General features: G+C 43.3%; 1 protein-coding gene across 1 annotated transcript in view; it reads left to right on the top strand.

Moving 5' to 3' along the window:
* Window positions 1–24901, top strand: part of CALB2 (calbindin 2) — a 214175-nt gene that overhangs the window by 171690 nt on the left and 17584 nt on the right. The window contains exons 8-9 of the mRNA XM_030204920.1: window positions 1614–1653; window positions 4487–4540. Of these exons, the coding sequence (XP_030060780.1) occupies window positions 1614–1653; window positions 4487–4540 (94 nt within the window). The remainder of the gene's footprint in view (window positions 1–1613; window positions 1654–4486; window positions 4541–24901) is intronic.

The raw sequence follows: 24901 nt of genomic DNA, 5'->3' as shown, positions 1-24901 counted from the left end.
TAAATGTTCTGTGAGAAGGTGTGAATTGGAAACAAAGGGGTCCTTTTACTAAGCCGCGTAAGCATCTACGCTTGCCCAACGCACGCCAAAATGGATTTACTGCCCTACTACCACGTGGGTCTTACGGTAATTTCATTTTTGGCACACGTCCAATACGTGCGTCTGAAAAATATTTTTTATTTTTGGGCGCACGTAATGGACGCGCGTAGGTCATTACCACCCAGTTACCATGTGAGCCTTTACCACTAGGTCAATGGCTGGCGGTAAGGTCTCAGACCCAAAATGGACGCGCGGCAATTTTCATTTTGCCGCACGTCCATTTTCAGCACAAATTTTTAAAAGGCCTTTTTTTACAGGCGCACTAAAAAATGGATCAGCGCGCGCCCAAAACCCACGCCTACACTTCTGCAAGCCATTTTTCAGCACTCCTTTGTAAAAGGACCCAAAAGGCACCTCTGAAATCAAAGGAGTAAACTCTCACTGAATTTCACCTGAGAAGGCACACATAGAAGCAGAATTCCAGACTGCAGTGTCTGTTAGACTAAACCCTTAGGTGCTCATCATGATCATACACAAGCCACTGTTAAACCTGAAACTGTCAGGTTATAAGGTACTCACTCCAAAAGGAACTACTGGCCTTTTATTATCTATTCATTTATTTATTTTGAAATGTAACTGCTCCTAAAGCACATCCTTATTGCGAACGGTTATCATAGAAATCTGAAAATTCTAGAACTCCAGGTTCTCACTTTCACGTACCAAACAACACTGCAAAGCTGAATAAAGCAATGATAAACTTCTGCTTGCTTCTGCACAGGTTAAGAAAGCAGTGATAAAATATAGTTTACCACAGCCAAAGGAGGAGAGTGAGCTTTAGGAGGTTTTGAACTGTCTTGTCCAAAATTTAGTCTGTCACAAGAAAAAGTAAAACAAACTAATGCCATGCTTGAAAGAGGGCAGAGGCACACACTCACAATGGCAGATTACTGACATTTAAGAAAAAATATATATATATAATAGATAAAAAAGACCCTGTTTTCTTCACAGCCAAAGATAAATTGTACAATGCTGCCAGACAACTCTTGGATTGTTTTTTTCTTTTTGAAAACTGGGACGACTTCTTCCATTTTTGATCAGGCAAGCACAGAAGTCCTCTTCTTATAATTATTATTGTTCTTATATTCATACTGCTGCAAACTATGAACCTGCAGGCCATCTTATAAAAGGGCCCTTTTACTAAGCTGCATTAAGCACTAATGCGCACTTACCCCCAAATTCTATAAATGGTGCTTTAAACTGTGTGCGCAAATTTGGGCGTGTGCCCAATTTGTGCATGCAATTTAATTGAATAAGGAGCCAATTAGCGCTGATAATTGGACTGCGCTGGGAATCACTAGTGCGGTTTAGTAAAAAAGGCCCTTAGTCCCTAATGCAAGAAAAATGGCCTCATGCAGGATGTGCTAAAGCAGTGTTAGTTTTGCCATTTGTCCACACTAAGCACGTAGTATTTCTTTTTAAGTTTTTTGGAGGGGGGAGTATCAGAGGCAGAGAATGGGCATGGAAGCGTTATTCAGCTAGTGCACTAATGTGCTATCACTCCTCTTTCCTTGTAGACTACTTCCTGTTCAAGAGAACTTTCTACTGAAGTTTCAGGTAAGGTAATCTCCTGTTTCCATTCCTTCTGATTACTGTTAGTTGACACAATTAAAATTTAATTTTTTTATTTATAACCATTTAAATTTTTACAAGCTATAAAACAACTTGCTGGAAATACAGAGAAAGTAATATATAGGAATTATTTCAGTCTGGTAATTCTATTCTCTTCCTTAGACCACTAAATAGGGAGAGTGGAACAAGACAAGGAGATCAATTAAACAGTAAACAGAAAAAAAAAGTGGTATTAATCTGATTATCCCCAGATATTACTCGTCTAATTCATTATTCCACATTGATCATCTGGTTGGCTTCTTCAAGGCCAATACTGTGTTTAGTCAAATCATTTAATTGAAAACATACTTATTGTCCAATATTAGTTAGAAAAAATACATCTGATTACATTCTCTCTCTTTTAAAAACCAGAAGTTATTTAACAATACATATACTTAAGTCTCTAATTCAAATCCCACAGATTAAAGTAATCCCAGTTTGCACAGGCTTCACTCCTTTTAAAGTAATAATTGAGGAAATATTTCTGAGGAAAACTAACACAATTAAAATTTAAGGGGGCAATTCTGTAACCAGGAGCCACAACTTAGGCACCCATTTTACATGGGTTGTGAGCCTGTTCTATAATGGTAATTACACAAATAATTTCTGTTATAGAATACTATCGTAAGTCAGCAATTTCATACCAACTTTTAGATGTGCCCACTTATGCCATGCACAACCTAAACACAGCAATTACACACAGTGTTCTGTAAGTTACATATGTAAGTGGGAGACAGGCCAATTGCCTGCCCATTCTCCTCCCCCATGAATGCCCCCTTCATAAGGAAGTTGCAAGCTACACTTATAGAATGCCACTGAACACGCACCTAGCACTTGCATGAGTAACTGTTACAGTTATGTGCATAAGTGCTAGTATTCTGTAACTTAAGCACATAATTGGCACCTGTAGGCAACCTGTTATAAAATGAAGGAGTAAGTGCCTACAACTTACTCCTTTTGCCTGGAGTTACCTGAACGCAAAAGTGTTGTATGTGCACTTGATGTGAAAAAAAGAAAAGGAAATGTGAAATTTAATGTGCTTATTATAACTCACTGATACTATATCAAATTTTAAATTTTTACTTGCGCTACGGCCTTTCAGAAATTACAACAGTTTGGCATTCAAGAAGATCTTACATAGAAACATAGAAAATGAAGGCAGATAAAGACCATAAAGGCCTATCCAGTCTGCCCATCCTTGCCATCTACTCTCCCTTTCAGTCCATTAGAGATCCTATATATTTGTCCCAAGCTTTCTTGAATTTAGATACAGTTTTTGTCTCTACCACATCAACAGGGAGGCCGCCTGTTCCACAAATTCACCATACCTTCCGTGAAGAAATATTTCTTCAATTTACTTTTGAGTCTATCCTCTTTCACCTTATTCCATTATCGACGAAAATCGGGGACAACCATCTCTAAGGTCGACCTAAATGTGGAGATTTGGGCGTCCCCGACCGTATTATCAAAACGAAATATGGACGCCCATCTTGTTTTGATAGTACGGGTTTCCCCGCCCCTTCGCAGGGACGTCCTGTGAGGACACCCTCAGGAAAACTTGGGCGCCCCATTCAATTATGCCCCTCCACGTTATGTGAACCTGAAAAGTATGTGTGTATTTCCTACTTTGTAATGGAAATAGATATATAACTCTTTAAAAAAAATCCACTGACATTTACACCTGTTCCTGGGCATGCATAAGTGTTAGCTAGCTAGCTAGTCAGTTAAACCTATTTTTTTGTTGGAGTGATTGAGGGGGCAACCTGTTGGCATTTAAAACCTAAAAAAAAAAAAATTTGAGTTTTGGATCTTGGCTCCTTAATTGGCTCCCGATTTTTGTAAAATCTACTCTCTTTAGACTTTTGAATGATGCCACTCTTGTTTTGTTTTTTTTGTTGTTGTTGGTTTTTTGTGTTACATTTTTTGTAACATGATTGTCCCTGCTTTACCTGCTTGTTCTGCCGTGGTTTTACAGCCTGCCTCACTGACACAGACTACTCAGTAATTACTGTGGATTCTTTTGGATTTGTATTGGATAAATTAGACTTTTATTAGAGGTTCTAAGATACACAATGATTAAGCTATATAACTGAAAAGAAACAATCATTACATCACTGGTCCCTACATCCAAGCAATGCTAGGAGTCTCTTGACCAGGAAAAGCAGCAATAATACAGTATACATACATCATATCTATACATACATCACTGGTCCTTACATCATCCAGGCTCTTATCAGCTGGGGGGGCCCTGTTCACAGCGAAAGCCAGGAGTTTCTTTGACCAGGAAATATGGTTCTCTGCGCAGTACGTACATTACTCACAGACAAGCTCCCCATTTCACTGACAGAAACTCCCTTTTTTTATTAGGCTTAGAACTCATGTTCAGAGCTAAGGAAAATTACAGAATGCTTGAGAATTTCTCTGTTTTGGTAAACAAGCCATACTGTGGGAATATGGTCACATGTTTCTCAGTCCAGGTGGCCAGTCTGAACTCAAAACAGGCTCCACCTCTCCCTTCAAATACCAAATTAATTAGAGCTGTGTCTTTTCTTCTTCCACATTTCACACAAGCAGAATTACTTCTAATCAAAAATACAGACTCCGATTGCACTTCTCGATAAAGGCAGAGTTGAAAAACAATCTTTAAAATCTTCCATTTTACTGCTTCCAAAGCAAATTTTCCCATGCCTTATAGGTTTTACCTATGCTCTATTCTTCTCTTTTAATACTTTTCTCCAGTTGTATTACTGCTCTTTTGAATATTTCTTGTTTTTTGCAGGGGATGAAGCTGAGCTCCAGTGAATTCAATTACATTTTTGCATTCTATGACAAGGTAAAACAATGAGGGTGCACATTTTAATTTCATTTTTCACATCATTTCTTGGGCTTTGCTTATCTATTATTATTTGCTTATCATTATTTTTGTTTCAAGAAGTGTTGTGTTGCGAATATTCTGTCCACTACTAGTGCATGCATTTCATTAAATAGCATGCACTGATCAAGTAGCATACACTACATGGAGTAGAGTGGCCTAACAGTTAGTACAACAAGCTATGACCCTGGCAACCTGGGTTCAATTCTCACTATAGCTCCTCATGACCTAGGGCAAGTCACTTAACCCTCCTTGCCCCAGGTACTAAACAAACTTACAGCTTTGTTTACTAAAGCTTAGCTCAAGTTATCTGCAGTAGGGCCCATATGAATAAAATAGGCCCTGCTGCAGATGACTTGAGCTAAGCTTTAATAAACAGGGGGGTTAAATTTTGAGCTGTCTAGGAACAGAGAATGTACCTGCATATAATGTATACAGCACTGCATACATCTAGTAGTGCTATAGAAATGATTAGTAGTATATGGGCTATTGAAAATGACAGGATATGTCATGAACATTTTCTATTTTATTCCTGTAAAAGAAAGGAGAAAAACATAAGATGGCTTTTTAAAAACTGCCTTTATGGGGGTCTAAAAGTGTAAATGTCTGGTTTTGTCCTTGTCTATGTATATTGCTTTGGTATTGCAGCCTGCTCACTTGATCACCACAGACTGCTCACAGAATAAAATACTACAGATTCTTTTGGATTTGAATTGGGTAAATGAAACTCTTTATTAGTACTTTAAATGGAGAGTGTATAAGTCATTATTGTTACTTCATCACAATGATTAAGAAATAAACACACTAATCGAGTACATTACTAAAGGAAGGCTATAGAAAAGTAAAATAAGATTATATATATATATATATATTTTTTTTTTTTTTTTTAATTTACATACAACATCACTGGTCAGGAATTTCAGGCCCTTATCTCATCATCTGGGGGGCCCATTGCAGCGAAAGCCCAAAGTCTCCATATGACCAGGAACAAGTCTTTCCTGCACTATCCATCCACAGAATGAGCCCCAAGGCTCTGCTGCTGCAAAAAAAAAAAAAAAAAACATTTTTATTAAGCTAAAACTTATCCAGGAATGTACATGAGGTTTCAGTCATATGCTCTCAGTTCAGGTAAACAAACCACTGGCCAGGTGGCTTATCTCCCAAACCTCAAGCATACCCCGCCTCCCTCCTTTACAAGCTGGCTTCAGAGGCATTCCAACCTGTTGTTGAGATGTGCCTTATCTCATATATTGTTCTTAAGATGTGCTTTATCTTATACATTGTTCTTGAGTGTGCCTTATCTCATACATTGTTCTTGAGATGTGCCTTACATTCATCAGCCTGTTCTTTGAGATATACAAGAAAAGTCACTTTTGATCAAAGACAGAAGGTTTTAAAAAATGTATTATCGATTAAAGCAAGACTGAAAAGCAATCCTTAATATTTTCCATCACATTATGTAAGGTAATGCATGTCAGCGTTTGGTTTGGTGGTAGCAGAAGCTCACACAAAGACAAGAAAAGCAGAGATAATTCTTTAAAATATACTGTCTGCTATGAAAAATGTTGACTCTAGCACAGCACATTTTAGAACTCAGTCACCTTCTCAGCAGGATATATAACTAATTACAGCTTGGTTTGATGACCATAGTCTGAAATTAAGCCCTGGTAAAACTGAATTGAGGTAGGGCAGGTGAGCCAATCAACAGAGGCAAATTTGAATTTGTCCTAGCATTCCAGGAACTCAGTTGTCAAGTAGTCAAGAACCTGGAGTAATTGTTTGATCCTAACATTACTATAGAAAATCAAATTTTGGCCGATTTTCATACCTCATTTGCAAACTTAAGATTTTTGCACCAACATGGTCCATTGTACAGCAAAAGGACCTTAGAACACTGATTTGGCTCTAATTATATGCCAACTAGACTATAATAATAGTTTATATTATGGTTTGCTGGTCATCAGCGTAGAAGGTTGTAGTTATTGCAAACCACCTCAGAGCAACTATTATTGGGGGGTGTAAACGGGCCTGCTGCTCCAGTATGGGGGAGGAAGCTGCCTCCCATGAATAGCCAGAACTTCACAAAACTGCCACCAGGAAATACTTCAAAAACATTCCTTTATTTTCCAAATTCATAAACAAAACTTCACTCCAAGACTTTGCCCCCTTCCCTGAGGGGAATGCAAGAGCCCTTTGGAAATCCCTGCTTTTTTTGTCCCAGCCAGTAACAAACAAATAGTACTTGTCCCACAAGCAGGATTTCCCCTCAAGACAGTTAATCACCAAGCAGCCTTTACTGCCAGGAGGTGCAATACTTCTGGGACTTCTTCACCCAAGGTATTTCAGCCTGCACCGCTCCTCTTCTCCTTAACTGAACCCCTCTTCCCACCAGGCAGCCCTCCTTCATAAACAAGCCTTCCAACTTCAGAGGTTCTCAAAATAATCAGGTTTCACAAAAGAAAACAGGCTTCTCTACTTAAGCAGGGTTGAAACCAAAATAAATTCCAAAACCATGTAGGTTTCCAAACCTTCAGGGGCTGCCTTCCTCAGCTCTCAAGCTCCCATTCCATTCTGCCTCCTTCCCCTGCTCAGGCTGATTAATTCCCTCTTCCATCCAATCCTCCTCCTGCTTCTCAGCCCACCCCTCCCTATTACAGGTGGGCCCCATGATATACTGATTGCTGGTCCCGGGAACTGGCTCCTTCATTCACCCTCCCTCTTGTGGTCAGAGACGGTATGGCCAGCTTGCCTATCCCCTGGGATCTCACTGCTAGGACTGGAAATGCATTCTGGGATATGTAGTTCATGGTTTTGCTGCTTCACTCTATACATCAGGGATGTAGCCTTGTCACGGGGGGGGGGGAAGCTTAGGAACATGTGACATTTTTGTTGAGTTCCTTATATTGGCTTCCCTATATTGGCTTTCATCTCTGTCTTGTTTATGTCTACTACTACTACTACTACTACTTAACATTTCTAGAGCGCTACTAGGGTTACGCAGCGCTGTACAATTTAATAAAGAGAGACAGTCCCTGCTCAAAGAGCTTACAATCTAATAGACAAGTGAACGGTCGGTCCGATAGGGGCAGTCTGGATTCACTGAACGGTAAGGGTTAGGTGCCGAACGCAGCATTGAAGAGGTGGGCTTTAAGCAAAGACTTGAAGACGGGCAGGGAGGGGGCTTGGCGTAAGGGCTGAGGAAGGTTGTTCCAAGCATAGGGTGAGGCGAGGCAGAATGAGCGGAGTCTGGAGTTGGCGGTGGTGGAGAAGGGTACTGAGAGGAGGGATTTATCCTGTGAACGGAGGTTACGGGCGGGAACGTAAGGGGAGATGAGGGTAGAAAGATAGTGAGGGGCAGCAGACTGAGTGCATTTGTAGGGAAGAAGGAGAAGCTTGAATTGAATGCGGTATCTGATCGGAAGCCAGTGAAGTGACCTGAGGAGAGGGGTGATATGTCTGATATTTTAAAACAGATTTGTCCAACCTTTTCCTGTCGGGGACCTCATTTTATATGTTTTAACATTTGGAGGCCCAAAACACGTACCGTCATATTTTGCTGCATGTTTCGTCAAATAATGGCAAAATATGACAGTGTATATCCTCTCTCCAAGCTTTCACCCAGCCTCTCTCACTCCTGTAACCTCCTCAAGCCTTCAACCAGTCTCTCTCACACATGTAACCTTCCCAAGCCTTCATCCAGCCTCTCTCACTCATGTAGCCTCCCCTTCCTTCACCTGGTCTCTCTCACTCATGTAATCTCCCCATCCTTCACCCAGTCTCTCTCACTCATGTAACCTCCCCATCCTTCACCCAGTCTCACTCATGTGACCTCCCCATCCTTCACCCAGTCTCTCTCACTCCTGTAACCTCCCTAAGCCTTCACCCAGTTTCTCTCACACATGTAACCTCCCCAAGCCTTCACCCAGCCTCTCTCACATATGTAGCCTCCCCAAGCTTTCACCCAGCCTCCCTCACTCATGTAACCTCCCCATCCTTCACCCAGCCTCTCTCACTCATGTAACTTCCCCATCCTTCACCCAGTTTTCAACTGCACCTAGTTTCAACTGCAGAAGAAACAGTGGGATTCCTGCTTCCCCACCACAACTTGGCTCTCTGCAGGCTTTAGCCACATGGTGCTGGAAGTTTGGGTTGGTCTTGTGGTTTAAATTCTTGCAAGATTTAGAACAGTGAGGTCAACCCAAACTTCCGGTACTGCCGAGTGGGAAAGCAGAATCACACTGTAAGCACCACAAGAATTGCTAAGTTTCCGAGGGCTCGAATAAAGCACTTGGTGGGCCGGGTTTTGGCCCGCAGGTCATAGATTGGACAAACCTGTTTTAAAACATTTAGAAGAGAGGAACACAATATCTTGCAGAACTGGTGATTCAGTATGTCCCAAGAAAACTTTGCAGTCTGCTCAGCACAATTTGGAGAAGGTGCCAGATCAGATTCGATTCCAAAGTACTTTCCAGTGAGTGTTTTCTTATTTTGATCCACATTGGTGCAAAAACCCAACCCACACAAGCAGGGCCAGCCTTACTAATTGGAGAGCCTTGTGCAGACCCCGGTCCAATATGTCCCCCTGTCTCTGAACACCCCCCCTCCCCCACACCCATATACACACACACGCCTTAAAATAGCATTTCTCCATAGAGAGGGCAGTGGCAGCAATTCACATAGGCTGTCTGCCGTCAACTCAGAGCCTGCTCTTTATTGCGCCCACCTTATTGGAAGCAGGAAGTTATGTCAGAAGAGGGCAGGAAACAGCGGAGAGCAGACTCTGGGGTTTGCTCAGATGGCTTATGCAAATCACTGCCACTGCCCTGAGCCCTCTACAGAGAAACCCTGTTTGAAGGAAAGGGAAGGGGTTGAAGACAGGGAGACATACCAGGGCAATGCTACCCCTGTCACCCCTGCATAAGGCCAGAAGGCCCTATTCAGGTGAGAGCAATATTCTTCCTAGCCTATATTGATGAATGCAGACTGTCATATCTTAGGTGTCATTTCATTCAAGATCTTAAAAACTAAAGCTACAATTTTAGCAACAGTGCTGAGTGTACATAGGCATGTGGTTGCTGCCACCGGCTATATGCATAGTGGTGATGTGCAGCCGCTATGAGGTCCATTTTATATAGAAAGCACAGATTGGAATTGAGATATCCAGGTCAGAACATGTTCAATTACTGTGGTTTTTGTTTTTGTTTTTTTAGAAAAGGCTCTGGGTTGATGTAATGTATCTAGATTTTCAGAAAGCTTTTGACAGAGTTCCTCATGAGAGACTCCTGAGAATATTAAAGAGTCATGTCATAGGAGGCAATGTTCTGTTGTGGATTAGGAACTGGTTAATTGGCAGAAAACAGAGGGTAGGGTTAAATGGCCATTTCTCTCAGTGGAGGAGGATGAATAGTGGAGTGCCACAAGGATCTGTACTGGGACCAGGGCTATTTAACATATTTATAAATGATATGGAAATCAGAACAACAAGTGAGGTGATTAAATTTGTGGATGACACAAAACTATTCAAGTATATGCTTTCCATGTATTTTATTGATTTTATTGTTGATGTTGTATGTATTTTGCTTTGTATGTTCTTCTGTAAACCACTCTGATTTAAGCGGTTTATAAATGTGTAACATAAATAATAAATAAGGTTATTAAAATAAATGCAGATTGTGAAACATTGCAGGAATACCTTAGGAAATTGGAAGACTTGGCATCCAAATGGCAGATGAAATTTAGGGCCCTGTTTACTAAGGTATGCAAGGGTGTCTCTAATGTTTACAGCATAGCTTAGTAAACAAGACCCTTAATGTAGACCAATGCAAAGTGATGTACATTGGGAAGATTAATCCAAATCATAGTTACCTGATGTTAGGGTCCACCTTGGGGGTCAGCACCCAAGAAAAATATCTAGGTATTGTTGTAAACAATAAGCTGAGATCATCTGCCCAGTGTGTGACAGTAGCCAAAAAAGCAAACAGGCGACCTCACCTTGAGTACTGCATTCAGTTCTGGTCATTGTATCTAAAAAAAAAAAAAAATAGAGTAATTGGAAAAAGTTCAAAGAAGAGCAACCAAAATGATAAAGGGGATGGAACTCCTCTCATACGAGGAAAGGCTAAAGAGATTACAACTCTTCAGCTTGGAAAAAAGACAGCTGAGGGGGGATCTTCAAAATCCTGAATGGTGTGGAACGAGTAGAAGTGAATTGATTTTTTACTCTTTCAAAAAGTACTAAGGCTAAGGGGACACTCAATGAAGTTACATGGAAATACTTTTAAAATTTGTAAATTCAGTTACAGAAGCAATTGGTAGAGACCTCGATCAGGAATGATTTCATTGGGAGGACGGGAAAATTATTGTAACACCTATTCCTAAAAATCCCACTCTTCCCAGTAGTGAGATAACTAATTACAGACCAATTGCATCTAAACTGCTCCTAACCAAAGTAACAGAGGGAATAGTGGCAGCTCAATTAGCTAAGGTTCTAGATCAGTCTGGGTTTACGAGCAGATATAGTTCTGAAACTGTTATTTATTTATTTGTTACATTTGTATCCTACATTTTCCCACCTATTTGCAGGCTCGATGTGGCTTACATAGTACCGTAAAGGCGTTTGCCAATTTGAGAGCACCAAACCTCTACTTGTGAGGCTTCACTGGCTATTGAGGCCCCTGTGGTTTTCAAACTGTGTTGTCTGGTCTTTTTGATTTTGCATGATCTTGCTCCATTATACATGCTTATGGTTACCATATTTGCGTAGAAAAAAAGAGGACAAAAAAATAAAAATGGTTGCTACCTTTGGTAAAGAAATATTTAAGTTTAGTTAATGAACATACATCAAACAGTGACTTACTTACAAAACTTCAGTATTGGAGTTTGACTGAATCTGAGCCCAAGCGTACTTATCAGAAGACTGCATATCCCTCAACAACTTTGTCTGATTTCTGGGATATCTTTGCGTGACATATGCTTACATTTGTGCTGCTCAAACAAAATTCCTGTGACAGATTCAAGCAGCAGGGAAACAGAGAGGAGATCAGCAATGCCTTTCCCTCTTTTCAGTACCCCATTGACTAATAGGCCACAGATGGTTTCTCTCATCAGTGGATAGGTGTGTTGGCCATAGGCACATAAAAGAAAAAGAGGACATTTCCCTAAAACTTAAAATTCCAGGAGGACATATCTGAAGAAGTCCAAAAAGAGGACATGTCCTCTTAAAAGAGGAGATGTCCTTTTAAAAGAGGACATGTGGAGGGGCAAAATCGAACGCGAACGCCCATCTCCATGGCCGTCTATGTCCGAAAACGGGTATGTGAAGATGCGGGACAGACCGTATTATCGAAAAAGATGGGCGTCCATCTTTCGTTTCGAAAATACGGTTTGGACGGACCAAATGCCATGGATTTGGTCCCTTCTGAGATGGGCGGGTTTTTTTTTTCGCGATAATGGAAACTAAAAACACCCAGCTCAGAAGCGTCCCAATCCAAGTCATTTGGTCGTGTGAGGGACAAATGTACAACACTACCATAGCTCTTAGGGTTGAAGGGGGCAACTACATGTGGGTACAGTGGGTTTTAGAGGCCTCCCATTTACCACCACAAATGGTACAGGTGTGGGGGGGGGGGGATGGGCCTGGGTTTGCCTGCCTGAAGTGCACTGCAGTACCCACTAAAAGTGCTCCAGGGACAGGACTGGTTGCTGCTGTATAACCTTGGCACAGCAGTTCACACCTGAAGACTAATCTTGCTGAAAACGTCCTTTATTTGAATAAGCACCTTTACACACAGTTAACTGCAGATCAGAGGTTGTGCCCCACTGGCAACGAGTCTCACTGGTACTGAGATTAGCAGTAGGTCCGAGCTGGCAGAATGGTGTACAATGCCCTCTTTCAGCAACATTCGAGGTAAGAACTAAGTGCTGTAACGTGGCTAACACATGAACGGGATCTAAAACTGGCTTACAAAAATGGCCACTACCGCATGGACTACCGGAAACCAAACAGGGCACACTCTGACCCAGTAAGCAGAGGGAAAGCACCATGGAAGTAGAGCCTACCAACTACCAACATTGTGAGCATTTAACACAAGCTAGTGGAATCACGGAGCCCAATACCCTACACCCACCACAATGCATTGCTGATGTGACTCTGCAGTGCCCTTAACAGAAAAGGTGTCACACTCACCCGAGACTCACATCAGAACCAGGGAAAGGCTGTTAGAGGATAGAACACATTCTGCTGTCATGGAGGTGGGTATGGCACTGGGGGAGTCAGGGGAGGTCATCCCTGATTCCCTCCGGTGGTCATCTGGTCAGTTGGGGCACTTGTTTGGGACTTGGACCTGAAAAAAAAGGGTCCAAATAAAGCGGACCAAATTCTCATCAAAAACACCCTTCTTGTTTCGATTATCAGCTAAAGACACCCATCTCTCCTCAGGCGATAACCACACCCCAGTTCCGCCTTCACCACGCCTCCGACACGCCCCCGTGATCTTTGTTCGTCTCCTTGACGGACTGCAGTTGAGGACGCCAAAAATCGGGTTTCGATTATACCGATTTGTACGTCCACGGGAAACGGACGCCCATCTCCCGATTTGGGTCGAAATATGGGCGTCTTTCTCTTTCGAAAATAAGCTGGATGGTAACCCAATACATGCTACCATTGATATTGTTAATACGTAAAAATTATGCACCTAGCTCATAATATTATTTGACCTTACAATTTCCTTCGCCATTAGGGGTTAAATACTAATATATATATTAGAAGCTTCTTTTATTTATCAAGCTGCTAAATGGTGGAATAAACTATCAAATGTTATCAGCTATCAGTTTTAACTATGTTATTTTTTGGAAATTTTTGAAAACTTGGTTATTTCAAACGTTGGCACTAACTTGACATTTGTATGTATTATGAGTATTTACATCTATATCTGATTTGGTTATTGCTGATTGATGTTGTTAGGACACAATTTCTTTTTAAGGTTTTAAAATGTTGTAATTATAGAATTATGTTCTATTTCTTTATTGTTAGCCACACCAATCCATTTTTTTGGTTATTTGCAGCAAATAAATATTAGATGAAATGTAATGTAAAAAAACAAATAAGAGGAAATATTTTTTCACTCAACTAATAGTTAATCTCTGGAACTCATTGCTGGAGGATGTGGTAATAGCAGTTAGCGTATCTGGGTTAAAAAAAGGTTTGGACAAGTTCCTTGAGGAAAGGTCCATAGTCTGCTATTCAGACAGACATGGGGAAGCCACTGATTGCCTTGGGATTGGTAGCATGGATCGTTGCTACTATTTGGGTTTCTGCCAAGTACTTGGGACCTGGATTGGCCATCTTTGGAAACAGGATACTCAGCTAGAATAGCTATGGTTATTCTTATGTTCTTATGAACAGTTTCCTGTACCTTCCACCCCTCTCTGAATAGTCAAAAAGTTCACTCAAAGGGCATAGTTTGGTGGGGAGTGGCGAGAAGCGTGGCTGCGATTAGAAGCGTCCTACCTTTGCTGCTGAATTTCTTTTCTTTTTTTCCAGCTTTTGAATTATGCCTCACATCAAGCATAAGGGGACTGTTAAGGTGGTTCCCACAGCCGCCATGTCTTTGTCCCTGCTTCAGCAGATAATAGTATGCTTCGTGTCCAAGGCCTCTCCACAGACATCCAGAGAAGAAAATTCCCTGGTGATAACCCAGAGTGAAGGAGCACTCTTAGCTTCAGGGCTTGATGTAACACTTTCTCCTCCAGCATGCAATCCAGTGCCATGACCGACAGCCTCGGTGGCAGCTATGGGGGGTTCCACATTAAGAAGCAGTATTTGTGAAGGCCCATATTCCATAAGCGGTGCCTAGAATTAGGTGAGGGAGGCCTTGGAGGGAGGGGGCCTTGGAGCTTGGAGGGAGGGAGGCCCTTGAAGCTCAGAGGGAGGGAAGGAGGGGGGCCCTGGAGCTCGGAGGGAGCTCAGAGGGAGGGGGGATGGTCCTGGAGCTCGGAGGGAGCTCAGAGGGAGGGGTGGCAGCCCTGGAGCTCAGAGGGGTGGAGTTAGGGTGGGGGTGGAGCTAGGGTGGGGCGGGGCTAAGATGGGGCCCCATCAAATTGGTCTGAACAGGGCCTCGCACTTGCTAAGACCGGCCCTAGAAAATGTAATCCCTCTGTGCAGGCTATCCCCCAGATTCTATATAGTGCACCTAGAGATCCGCGCTGAAATCCAAGCGGATTCTATAACAACGTGTGTAACTTAATTGGCTTAACAAGCTAATCAGTATTGATAATAGCTCTTAATAAGCAATGATGAGCACTAATTGGCAATGCTTGCCGAGAGCTGTTCAAGCCACTCTGATCCGTCTCAGCATCTGGTCTTCCACAGTCCATTTTAGACCCTCTTGCCCTTTCCTTTTTACTTCCTACCCTGCTCCTTTTACCCTATCTAATGTAATTGTAATTGATTCCTGCACATTGTAAGCCACTTTGAGTCTGCTTAATGTGGAAAAAAGTGGGGTATAAATGTTCACAAATAGATTAGTATTTACACGTACAACTCGCTAAGCACATTCTGTAATGCAGTGCGCCTAACTTCTATCGTGTGCAGGCAAAAAGGGACATGGTTATGGGCGGGGAAATGGGCATTTTGTGGGCGTTCTGAAATTTACGAACGTAGCTATAGAATACGGCTCAGTGCACCTAAATCTATGCGCCAGGATTTACGCCATGTTTTCATTTGTGCAAATGGAGGCGCGTCGTTAGCGAATTTATTTTATTTTTGTTACATTTGTACCCCGCGCTCTCCCACTCATGGCAGGCTCAATGCGGCTTACATGGGGCAATGGAGGGTTAAGTGACTTGCCCAGAGTCACAAGGAGCTGCCTGTGCCTGAAGTGGGAATCAAACTCAGTTCTTCAGTTCCCCAGGACCAAAGTCCACCACCCTAACCACTAGGCCACTCCTCCTAAATCTAGGTGACACTTATAGAATATGCTTAGTTGGCACTGATTTCCATGCCGATTTTTTAGGCGTCATATATAGAATCTCCCCCTAGATGCACAACCAAGAGCAAAGAGTAGGGAAGGACCAGGACCTTCATAGAATATTTGCCTTTTTTTTGTTCAGGGCCATATGTACATTCAGGTAGCCAAAATGTGTATTTTATATGTTCCCCAAATCTACCTCAGTTCCAGGCAGCATATTATTGTTTTGCAGCTTGGGCTTTTAGTTCTTGTACAAATGGTTTAGTTATGCATTTCTAAACAGTGAATCACTTGACATTTTCATATTTTTCCTCTTTATTGCAGCACTGACACGCTTTTGTGTGCATCGAGATATTAGTTGTGTTAATTAAGGTTACCATAGAGACATTTCTCATGCAATCATGTGATGCAGAGCACCCACCCTCTTTGACGTAGCACAAAGGGAAGGAGATATATCTTGGATTAAGATACTTAAACCAATGCAGTTTCTTATCATGGTACTCAAATGGAAATCACAATTTGAGATTGAAACATTGGATAACAGTATAAATATTTATAATACCCTTTTTGGTGGATACTCCATGCAACGGATCTCTCACTCAAAGAAAAACTCTAACCGCTACGGAGGTTATTTTAAAATCATCTCCAGTCCACAAGGAGTGACATTTACATATGTAGATTGCATACATTTGTAAATGGCAATTTCAGAAAGACGCTTTTTGCACATGGAGATCCACACCACAAAGAGGTTTCAAAGGAGCATTGTGTGGGTATGTTCTGGGCATGATGTGAGGCAGCACATAAATCTACACATAAGTAACCCTTGAGTGCCCAGTGAGCATCAGGCAGGTTACTTAAAATAGTTTTAGAAGTGTTTAGTGAGGTTGGAGCCAGGACCAGCAATCTGGGAAGCTTGAAGGTACTACGGGCTTCTTTTATTAAGCTGTGGTAAAAGGTGGCCTGCGCTAGCATCAGCGTGTGTTTTTGACGCTCGCTGAGGCCCCCTTTTACTGCAGCAGGTAAAAGGCTGTCTCTTTATTTTTTTTAAAGAAATGGCCGTGCGGTATGTGTACCACTTACTGCACAGCCATTTCGGGAGGGGAGCACTTATCGCCACCCACTGAAGTGGCGGTAAGGGCTCCTGCACTAACCCAGTAGTAACCAGGCAGCACACAACACTGCCCAATTACCACCAGGTAAGTGCTGGTGCTACAAAAATAGAAAATAGGTTTGTAGCGCCGGAAGTGGCACGTGCTGGAGGTAGGACTTGGATTGGCGCTCGGCAAGCCCATTGCCTTGCACCAACCCTTTAATAAAAGGGCCCCTAAAAATCCACTCATTCAGCACAGTCCTTCCATCCCGTAATCCATTGCTTCACAACCCAGTCCTCAGGGCACACCCAACCAGTAGGCTTTCAAGATATCCACAAGGAATATGCATGAAAAAGATTTGCATACCAAAGAGCCAGTGCATGCAATTCTGTCTCGTGCACATTCATGTGGATATCCTGAAAACCCAATTGGCTGGGTGTGCCCCTGAGGACTGGGTTGAGAAGAACTGCAAAAATCAGTCCAAGCCAGAAGGTACAATTCCATCCCAAAAGGGGCTTCATAAACTTGGATGGTATAAAGAGAAAACACACACGTTCTCAACATAACTATTTACAGTCGCAAGTAGGACTATGGTAATTTTCACACTTACAGTCTCTTTCATAGTAATAATAGCAATGGTAGCTCTGGTGAATTCTCTGTTCCCTCTACCCCATTTTCAGAGAAAGCTGTTATGAGATAGATGGTTTCCCAGGGGCCAATGCTCAAAACCTAATGCCAGCATTAAAGGCAATTAGTGCCGGACTTGCACGCATGTTAAAGTGCGCAGAATGTTCAGAGGGCTCTAGCACAGGAAACAACGTGCGCACCAAAGATGGTTGCAAACTGAATTTAAATGTACTCAAACGAATGTTAGTGAGGTCATTTGGTATTCCCTTCCAACGCTCAGAGAACAGTGCAGAAACAAATGCTGCCCTTAAATCTGGAAACTTATCGCCAGCTCGGGGCTGGTGTTGAAGGCTTTGAACAGAAGATTTCTTCAGAATTTCTCAATTTAAACTGCCGGCTTTGTCTTCATTTAGAAGCGGAAGGAAGCTCATGCAGTCTATAAACGCTGATAGTGAGAAACAAATGTGTGCAAAGCCTGTACTTCCGGTCCTGCCTGGGCATATGCACAAGAGCTGTGCTTACCTCGAAACTCTTACGCGCATGTGCCAGGCATGTTCCTCCTCCTTGATTTCAGTTTCATAGTGCATATATAATTTGATTACTATTTCTTTTGAGCATTGGAGAGCTAAGTTTATGCGCTGTTGGATTTAGCACCAGACCTTTGAGCATTGGGGCCTCAGTGAGCTGGACAGTCTGAGCCTGCAGATATACAGCCCTGACACCTGGTCTCTTCTCCAACAGACTTCACTACTGTAGGCCTCTCGATGGTTTCCACTCTCCCCCCCCCCCCCCCCCCCCCCACACCTAATCTCTCCTGTGAAGTCAATTTTGGTGGTCTGGTCCCCATCCCAGATACCACTTGGAATTAGTGCAGCAGCTAGAATGTTTCATTACTGGTGCCTCACTCCTTCTTTCCCCTGTGCAGCATCAGTCACAAGCTCCCCTTGCATTCAGTAGTGCCAAGGCCAGATGGCAAAAGCCAAAGACAAGGTCACTCCCATGGGGTACAGTTTTATAGCCCTTCAGTTCTCCTTCACTAGGCAGAAACATCGGTTCTGGTTATAGAAACTGCAAGAGCTTTACAAGTCAAACTTTTACACACCTGCATCTAATAGAATCAATAGAGATCACTCCAAGCTATTTCTGACAGGCAGAATCTGTATACCCTCTACACAGTCCCATTTTAGAAAGGGAGTACATGTTTATAGGACAAATATTCCCTGCCAGGTTTTACTTCATGTCAAAGGCACACATGATTTTTTTAAAAATGCCAATTTAGGCCAGGGCTCTCATGAGGGACTATGGGAGTGATTCGCCTTAACCTCCCATTGTTTATTTCCACCTCCAAAGTGAAGAAAAAAATTAAGTCTAGGGGCCCTGTTTACTAAGCTGTGCTGTAGGCGCACTAGTATTTTCAGCACACTAAAAATTAGTGCCCGCTAATGCTAGAGACACCCATATATTCCCATGTGCCAACCCTTTAATAAAAGGGTTAGCGCTAGCATTAGCGCGTGCTAAAAATGCTAGCACACCTTAGTGAACAGGGCCTAGGTTTGTAAAATGGACAACTACATATGGAAGTGGCACTACATACACATGGAAATTGTGAGATGAACACTTCCACATGGAAGCTGCTAGGTTCATGCCACTTATTTTTTTCCAAGTGGATGCTCTCACTGTGCCTGGCAGCAAATACATGTATACTCCTGCATATCTTTACAGAGATTTCACAACAGGCTCCACATTCAGCGGTAAACGCTAAAGCCGGATATTCAATATCAGGCCGTTTCCGGTGACCGGCACTGAAAATCTGGTTTATTTTTGCCTGGTTTGAACCAGTGGCATACTTAGCATATTTGACACCCAGGACCGATCATTTTTTAATACCCCTTCCCCTCCTCTATATGAAAAAATTATTTTTAGTAATAATCCACGAGTCACACAAGAAGGGTGTACCTAGGAAAAGGCAGCATCTTAAACATTTCAGTGAGCACTAGAACATTAATATACCCATTGTAAAACTAAAGATGATCCTTCCAACAGAAAACCATGTCTTTTTCACAAACAGAGAACACAGATACACCCTTACCCAGTATAGAATAAGTAACCACAAACTAAAAATAGAAATATGTAGACAAAAATTAAGCTGAACCCCCAAGAAGCCAGATTCTGCATACATTGCAACACCACAGAAACAGTGACATATGTCCCCTAATACTGAGCAAAATATAAATATAAAAATAGCAGATATAAATTTTTTTAATGTGAAATACCAATCACCACTTTACAAATTAACAAATAAAAATGGAAAATAAGATAATACCAATACATTTTTCAATTAGCTTTCAGAGGCCAAAACCTCCTTCCTCAGGTCAGTACATACTGCTGTTATGGTATCCTGTCATTACCTCAGAATGGGAGTTTCTTAAAGTTGGTCAAAAATGTATTAAAATTAGTCCAATAAAAAGATCACCTTATTTTCATTTTCTATTTATTTCCACAGCTACAATACTACTTTATCCTAAAGCAAAAAATATATATATTTTTCTACTTTTGTTGTCTCTGGTTTCTGCTTTCCTCATCTTCTCTTCACTCTCTCCCTTCCATCCAGTGTCTGCCCTCTCTTTCTTTCTCTCTCTCTCTCTCTCTCTCTCTCTCTGCCTTCCATCCAGCATCTGCCTGCTCTCTCTGCCCCTTCTTTCCCTTCCATCCAACCTGTGTCCCCCCAGTGGCGTTCCTAGGGGCGCTGACACCCGGGGCGGATCGCCGATGCGCCCCGCCCCCCGGGTGCAGCACCCCCCCCCCCAGAACAGCGTGACCCCCCCCAGTGAAATAATCCCCCGGGTGCAGCGCGACCCCCCGGCGAAAGAACCCCCCCCCGGGTGCACGCCGCTGGGGGGGGGGTGCAACGCGCCTGTCGGCTCTTCGTTTCCATGCTCCCTCTGCCCCTGGAACAGGAAGTAACCTGTTCCGGGGCACAGGGAGCATGAAAACGAAGAGCCGACAGGCACGCGGCACCCCCCCCCCCCCCCAGCGGCATGCACCCGGGGCGGACCGTCCCCACCGCCCCCCCCTTGGTACGCCACTGTGTCCCCCTCTCTCCTTTTTACATGATACATTCCAGCATCTCCCCCTCTCTCCATCTTTATCTCTCCTCTCTCTATTCCCAATCCCCCATCCCCATCCATATCCATCTTCTGCTTTCCAGTATCTCCTGTCTATTTGACTTTTTCTCTCTTCATGTCTACTATCATTCCCTCTGGCTCCCTATCTCTCCTGTCCTTAACCTCCCTTCTGTGTCCCTGTCCCCATTCCCCCTCCTCTGTTCTCAGGTTGCTCCCTCTTCTTTCTTCTGCACTCCCACCCCAGGTCCAGCATCTCTCCCTCTTCTCTCCCCTGCCCCATAGCACTGCATCTCATTCTCCCTCTCCCCAGATCCAGCCTTTTCCCAGTCTCCTCTCCTTCATGCATCCCACCATTCTCTCTCCCCTCCCCTCTGGTGGGTCCAGCGTCCACCTCCCTCTCTTCCCCAACTCTTCATCCTTGCTCTCACTTCCTCCTTCCCCTTTGGTTCGGAATCTCTCTCTCCACCCCCTTTTTCCCTTCCCTTGGTGTCTGGCATCTCTCTCCCAGTTCCTTCCTTTCTCCACTCCTTTTCCACTTCCCCTGTGTCTGGCATTGCATCACTCTCCCTCTTCTCTCCACCCCCTTTCCCTTTCCTACTGCTACTACTAATCATTTCTATAGCGCTACTAGATGTACGCAGCACTGTACACATTATATACAGGTACTTTCTCTGTCCCTAGAGAGCTCACAATCTAAGTTTTTGTACCTAGGCAATGGAGGGTTAAATGACTTGCCCAACATCACAAGGTGCTGCAGTGGGAATCGAACCCAGGTTGCCAGGATCAAAGCCTTTCCCTTTCTCTATGGTTTGGCAACACTTTCCCTCCTCTCTCCTCCCCCTTTCTCCTTTCCTTGTGGTCTGGCATCACTCTCCCTCCATTCCACCCCTTTCCCATTCCCCTTCCCCTGTGGTCTGGCATCGTTCTCCCTCCACTAGGAGTAGCCTAGTGGTTAGTGCAGTGAACTTTCATCCTGGGGAACTGAGTTAGATTCCCAATGCAGCTCTTTGTGACTTTGGGCAAGTCACTTAACCCTCCATTGCCCCTGGTACAAAATAAGTACCTGAATATATGTAAACCCGCTTTGAATGTAGTTGCAAAAACCTCAGAAAGGCGGTATATTATGTCCCATTTCCCCCCTTCTCCTTCCCCTGTGGTCTGGCATCACTTTCCCTCCTCACTCCACCTTCCCTTTCCCCTTTCCCTGTGTTGTGGCATCACTTTCCCTTCTCTCTCCACCCCTGCCCCGCTCTGCAGACTTCCAAGCTTCCAGGCCGACTGGCAGCATCAGCAATGTAAGCTGTACAGAGAAGGCTTCCAGGGATGGCCAAAGACAACGCTTACATCACTGATGCTGATGGAGGCCTGGAAGTTTAAAGGCCTGCAGCAGGTGAGGAGAGGTAAAGAAAGGAGGGACGGAGAGCGAGACCACACCAGTCGGGGGGACAGGGACAGGTACACCCATGGCAGCACCATACTAGTTGGGGGAGGGGAGATATCCATGACATCATCTCCTTATGATCTGCATCCAGAGCAGGTTGCCCCCACTGCACCGCCCTTAGTACACCTCTGGTTTGAACTTAACTGGTCAAACTGATATTCAGCGCTTGTGGCCAAAAATGGCTGTCAAACCCATACTAAAAATCAGCGGATAACCAGTTATATCGTGTGATATAACCAGCTATCTGCTAGCCGCTAACCAGCCATATTCAGTGGGAGACAACTGACTATCACCCACTGAATATCATCGGATAGCCGGCTAAGTACCATTTAACTGGCGAGGTGCTGTTCCTGAATATTGGGGGGAATGGTCTTTATCTGCCTACATGTTTCTGTGTTCTATGTTTTTTCCCTTGTTTTGAATTACCAAAGTGGAAATGGATATACAAGATGGGATATCATGATGGATGACAGTTCTTTTATCTATGGTTGAACTGTATATGGGGGGAACCCAATACTAAGATTGCATGATGTGCATGTGATAGCACATGTGAGAGACTCAGTTCTAAGGATGGATGCATAGATGGATAGATGGACAGATAAACAAGATGTATGGCTGATAGGAAGCTACAGTTACAGTGGTGGAAATAAGTATTTGATCCCTTGCTGATTTTGTAAGTTTGCCCACTGACAAAGACATGAGCAGCCCATAATTGAAGGGTAGGTTATTGGTAACAGTGAGAGATAGCACATCACAAATTAAATCCGGAAAATCACATTGTGGAAAGTATATGAATTTATTTGCATTCTGCAGAGGGAAATAAGTATTTAATCCCTCTGGCAAACAAGACCTAATACTTGGTGGCAAAACCCTTGTTGGCAAGCACAGCGGTCAGACGTCTTCTGTAGTTGATGATGAGGTTTGCACACATGTCAGGAGGAATTTTGGTCCACTTCTCTTTGCAGATCATCTCTAAATCATTAAGAGTTCTGGGCTGTCGCTTGGCAACTCGCAGCTTCAGCTCCCTCCATAAGTTTTCAATGGGATTAAGGTCTGGTGACTGGCTAGGCCACTCCATGACCCTAATGTGCTTCTTCCTGAGCCACTCCTTTGTTGCCTTGGCTGTATGTTTTGGGTCATTGTCGTGCTGGAAGACCCAGCCACGACCCATTTTTAAGGCCCTGGCGGAGGGAAGGAGGTTGTCACTCAGAATTGTACGGTACATGGCCCCATCCATTCTCCCATTGATGCGGTGAAGTAGTCCTGTGCCCTTAGCAGAGAAACACCCCCAAAACATAACATTTCCACCTCCATGCTTGACAGTGGGGACGGTGTTCTTTGGGTCATAGGCAGCATTTCTCTTCCTCCAAACACGGCGAGTTGAGTTCATGCCAAAGAGCTCAATTTTTGTCTCATCTGACCACAGCACCTTCTCCCAATCACTCTCGGCATCATCCAGGTGTTCACTGGCAAACTTCAGATGGGCCGTCACATGTGCCTTCCGGAGCAGGGGGACCTTGCGGGCACTGCAGGATTGCAATCCGTTATGTCGTAATGTGTTACCAATGGTTTTCGTGGTGACAGTGGTCCCAGCTGCCTTGAGATCATTGACAAGTTCCCCCCTTGTAGTTGTAGGCTGATTTCTAACCTTCCTCATGATCAAGGATACCCCACGAGGTGAGATTTTGCGTGGAGCCCCAGATCTTTGTCGATTGACAGTCATTTTGTACTTCTTCCATTTTCTTACTATGGCACCAACAGTTGTCTCCTTCTCGCCCAGCGTCTTACTGATGGTTTTGTAGCCCATTCCAGCCTTGTGCAGGTGTATGATCTTGTCCCTGACATCCTTAGACAGCTCCTTGCTCTTGGCCATTTTGTAGAGGTTAGAGTCTGACTGATTCACTGAGTCTGTGGACAGGTGTCTTTCATACAGGTGACCATTGCCGACAGCTGTCTGTCGTGCAGGTAACGAGTTGATTTGGAGCATCTACCTGGTATGTAGGGGCCAGATCTCTTACTGGTTGGTGGGGGATCAAATACTTATTTCCCTCTGCAGAATGCAAATAAATTCATATACTTTCCACAATGTGATTTTCCGGATTTAATTTGTGATGTGCTATCTCTCACTGTTACCAATAACCTACCCTTCAATTATGGGCTGCTCATGTCTTTGTCAGTGGGCAAACTTACAAAATCAGCAAGGGATCAAATACTTATTTCCACCACTGTATCAACTGCCAATAAATTTATTGACAGTAAAAAGAAAGCAAATAATAAAATTAGTAAAATTAATTTAATGATATTAAAAGCACTGTGAGCACTGGGTTTGTTTCCAGTGGCATGAGTTCAGATTATACTACTCAGGAGCTGGGGATTAGGTCTCAACACAGTGAGTCCTGCAATTTTATAAAGCATTTTAGGGGAAATTCTATAAATAGTGCCAAAACTTAGGTGCCAATAAAAATTGATGCTCGACATTATTCTGTAAAGGGTGCTCCAGGATGAGCATTTTTTATAGAATAGTGTTGAGCACTGAATTCCGCACTCAACTTTGGGTACGAGGACCAACTGAAACCTGGTGTAGATCCTGGTGCACAAATTGGGCATGGATCTTCACTCTTCTGTAGCACTGCACCCCTCCCATGGCCATGCTCCCCTTTTGAGTAGCGCATGATCCGATTTAAGCACTTGTGGAACCCATTAACTAATTATTTCAGGTGCCGATCTGGTATCCACCCCCAATCTTGGGCGCACTTTATAGAATCCAGGGGTTTATGCATATATGCACCAACAAATGATCTACAAGGATCTCTAAGGAAGGGATTGTAGATGACATGGATGGGCAGACTGGATAGGCTATATGATCTTTATCTGCCTTCATTTTTCTATGATTCTTTGTGTTACTAAAAAGGCATGTACTGCACAAAGGATTCCAGAAGGTGTATTTTGGGTGGGTCAGGGACGGAACTAAAATATATGCCTGTATTTTATAAAATATGCATATAAGTACAAATGGGAAGAGATTCTGTATATAGCGCCTAAAAAATTGGCGCAGAAATCAGTGCCAACTA

Source organism: Microcaecilia unicolor, chromosome 5, assembly GCF_901765095.1.
Source record: "Microcaecilia unicolor chromosome 5, aMicUni1.1, whole genome shotgun sequence".
NCBI lineage: Eukaryota > Metazoa > Chordata > Amphibia > Gymnophiona > Siphonopidae > Microcaecilia > Microcaecilia unicolor.
Note: the sequence above shows the minus strand (reverse complement) of the source record. Positions and strands in the feature narration are given on the sequence as shown.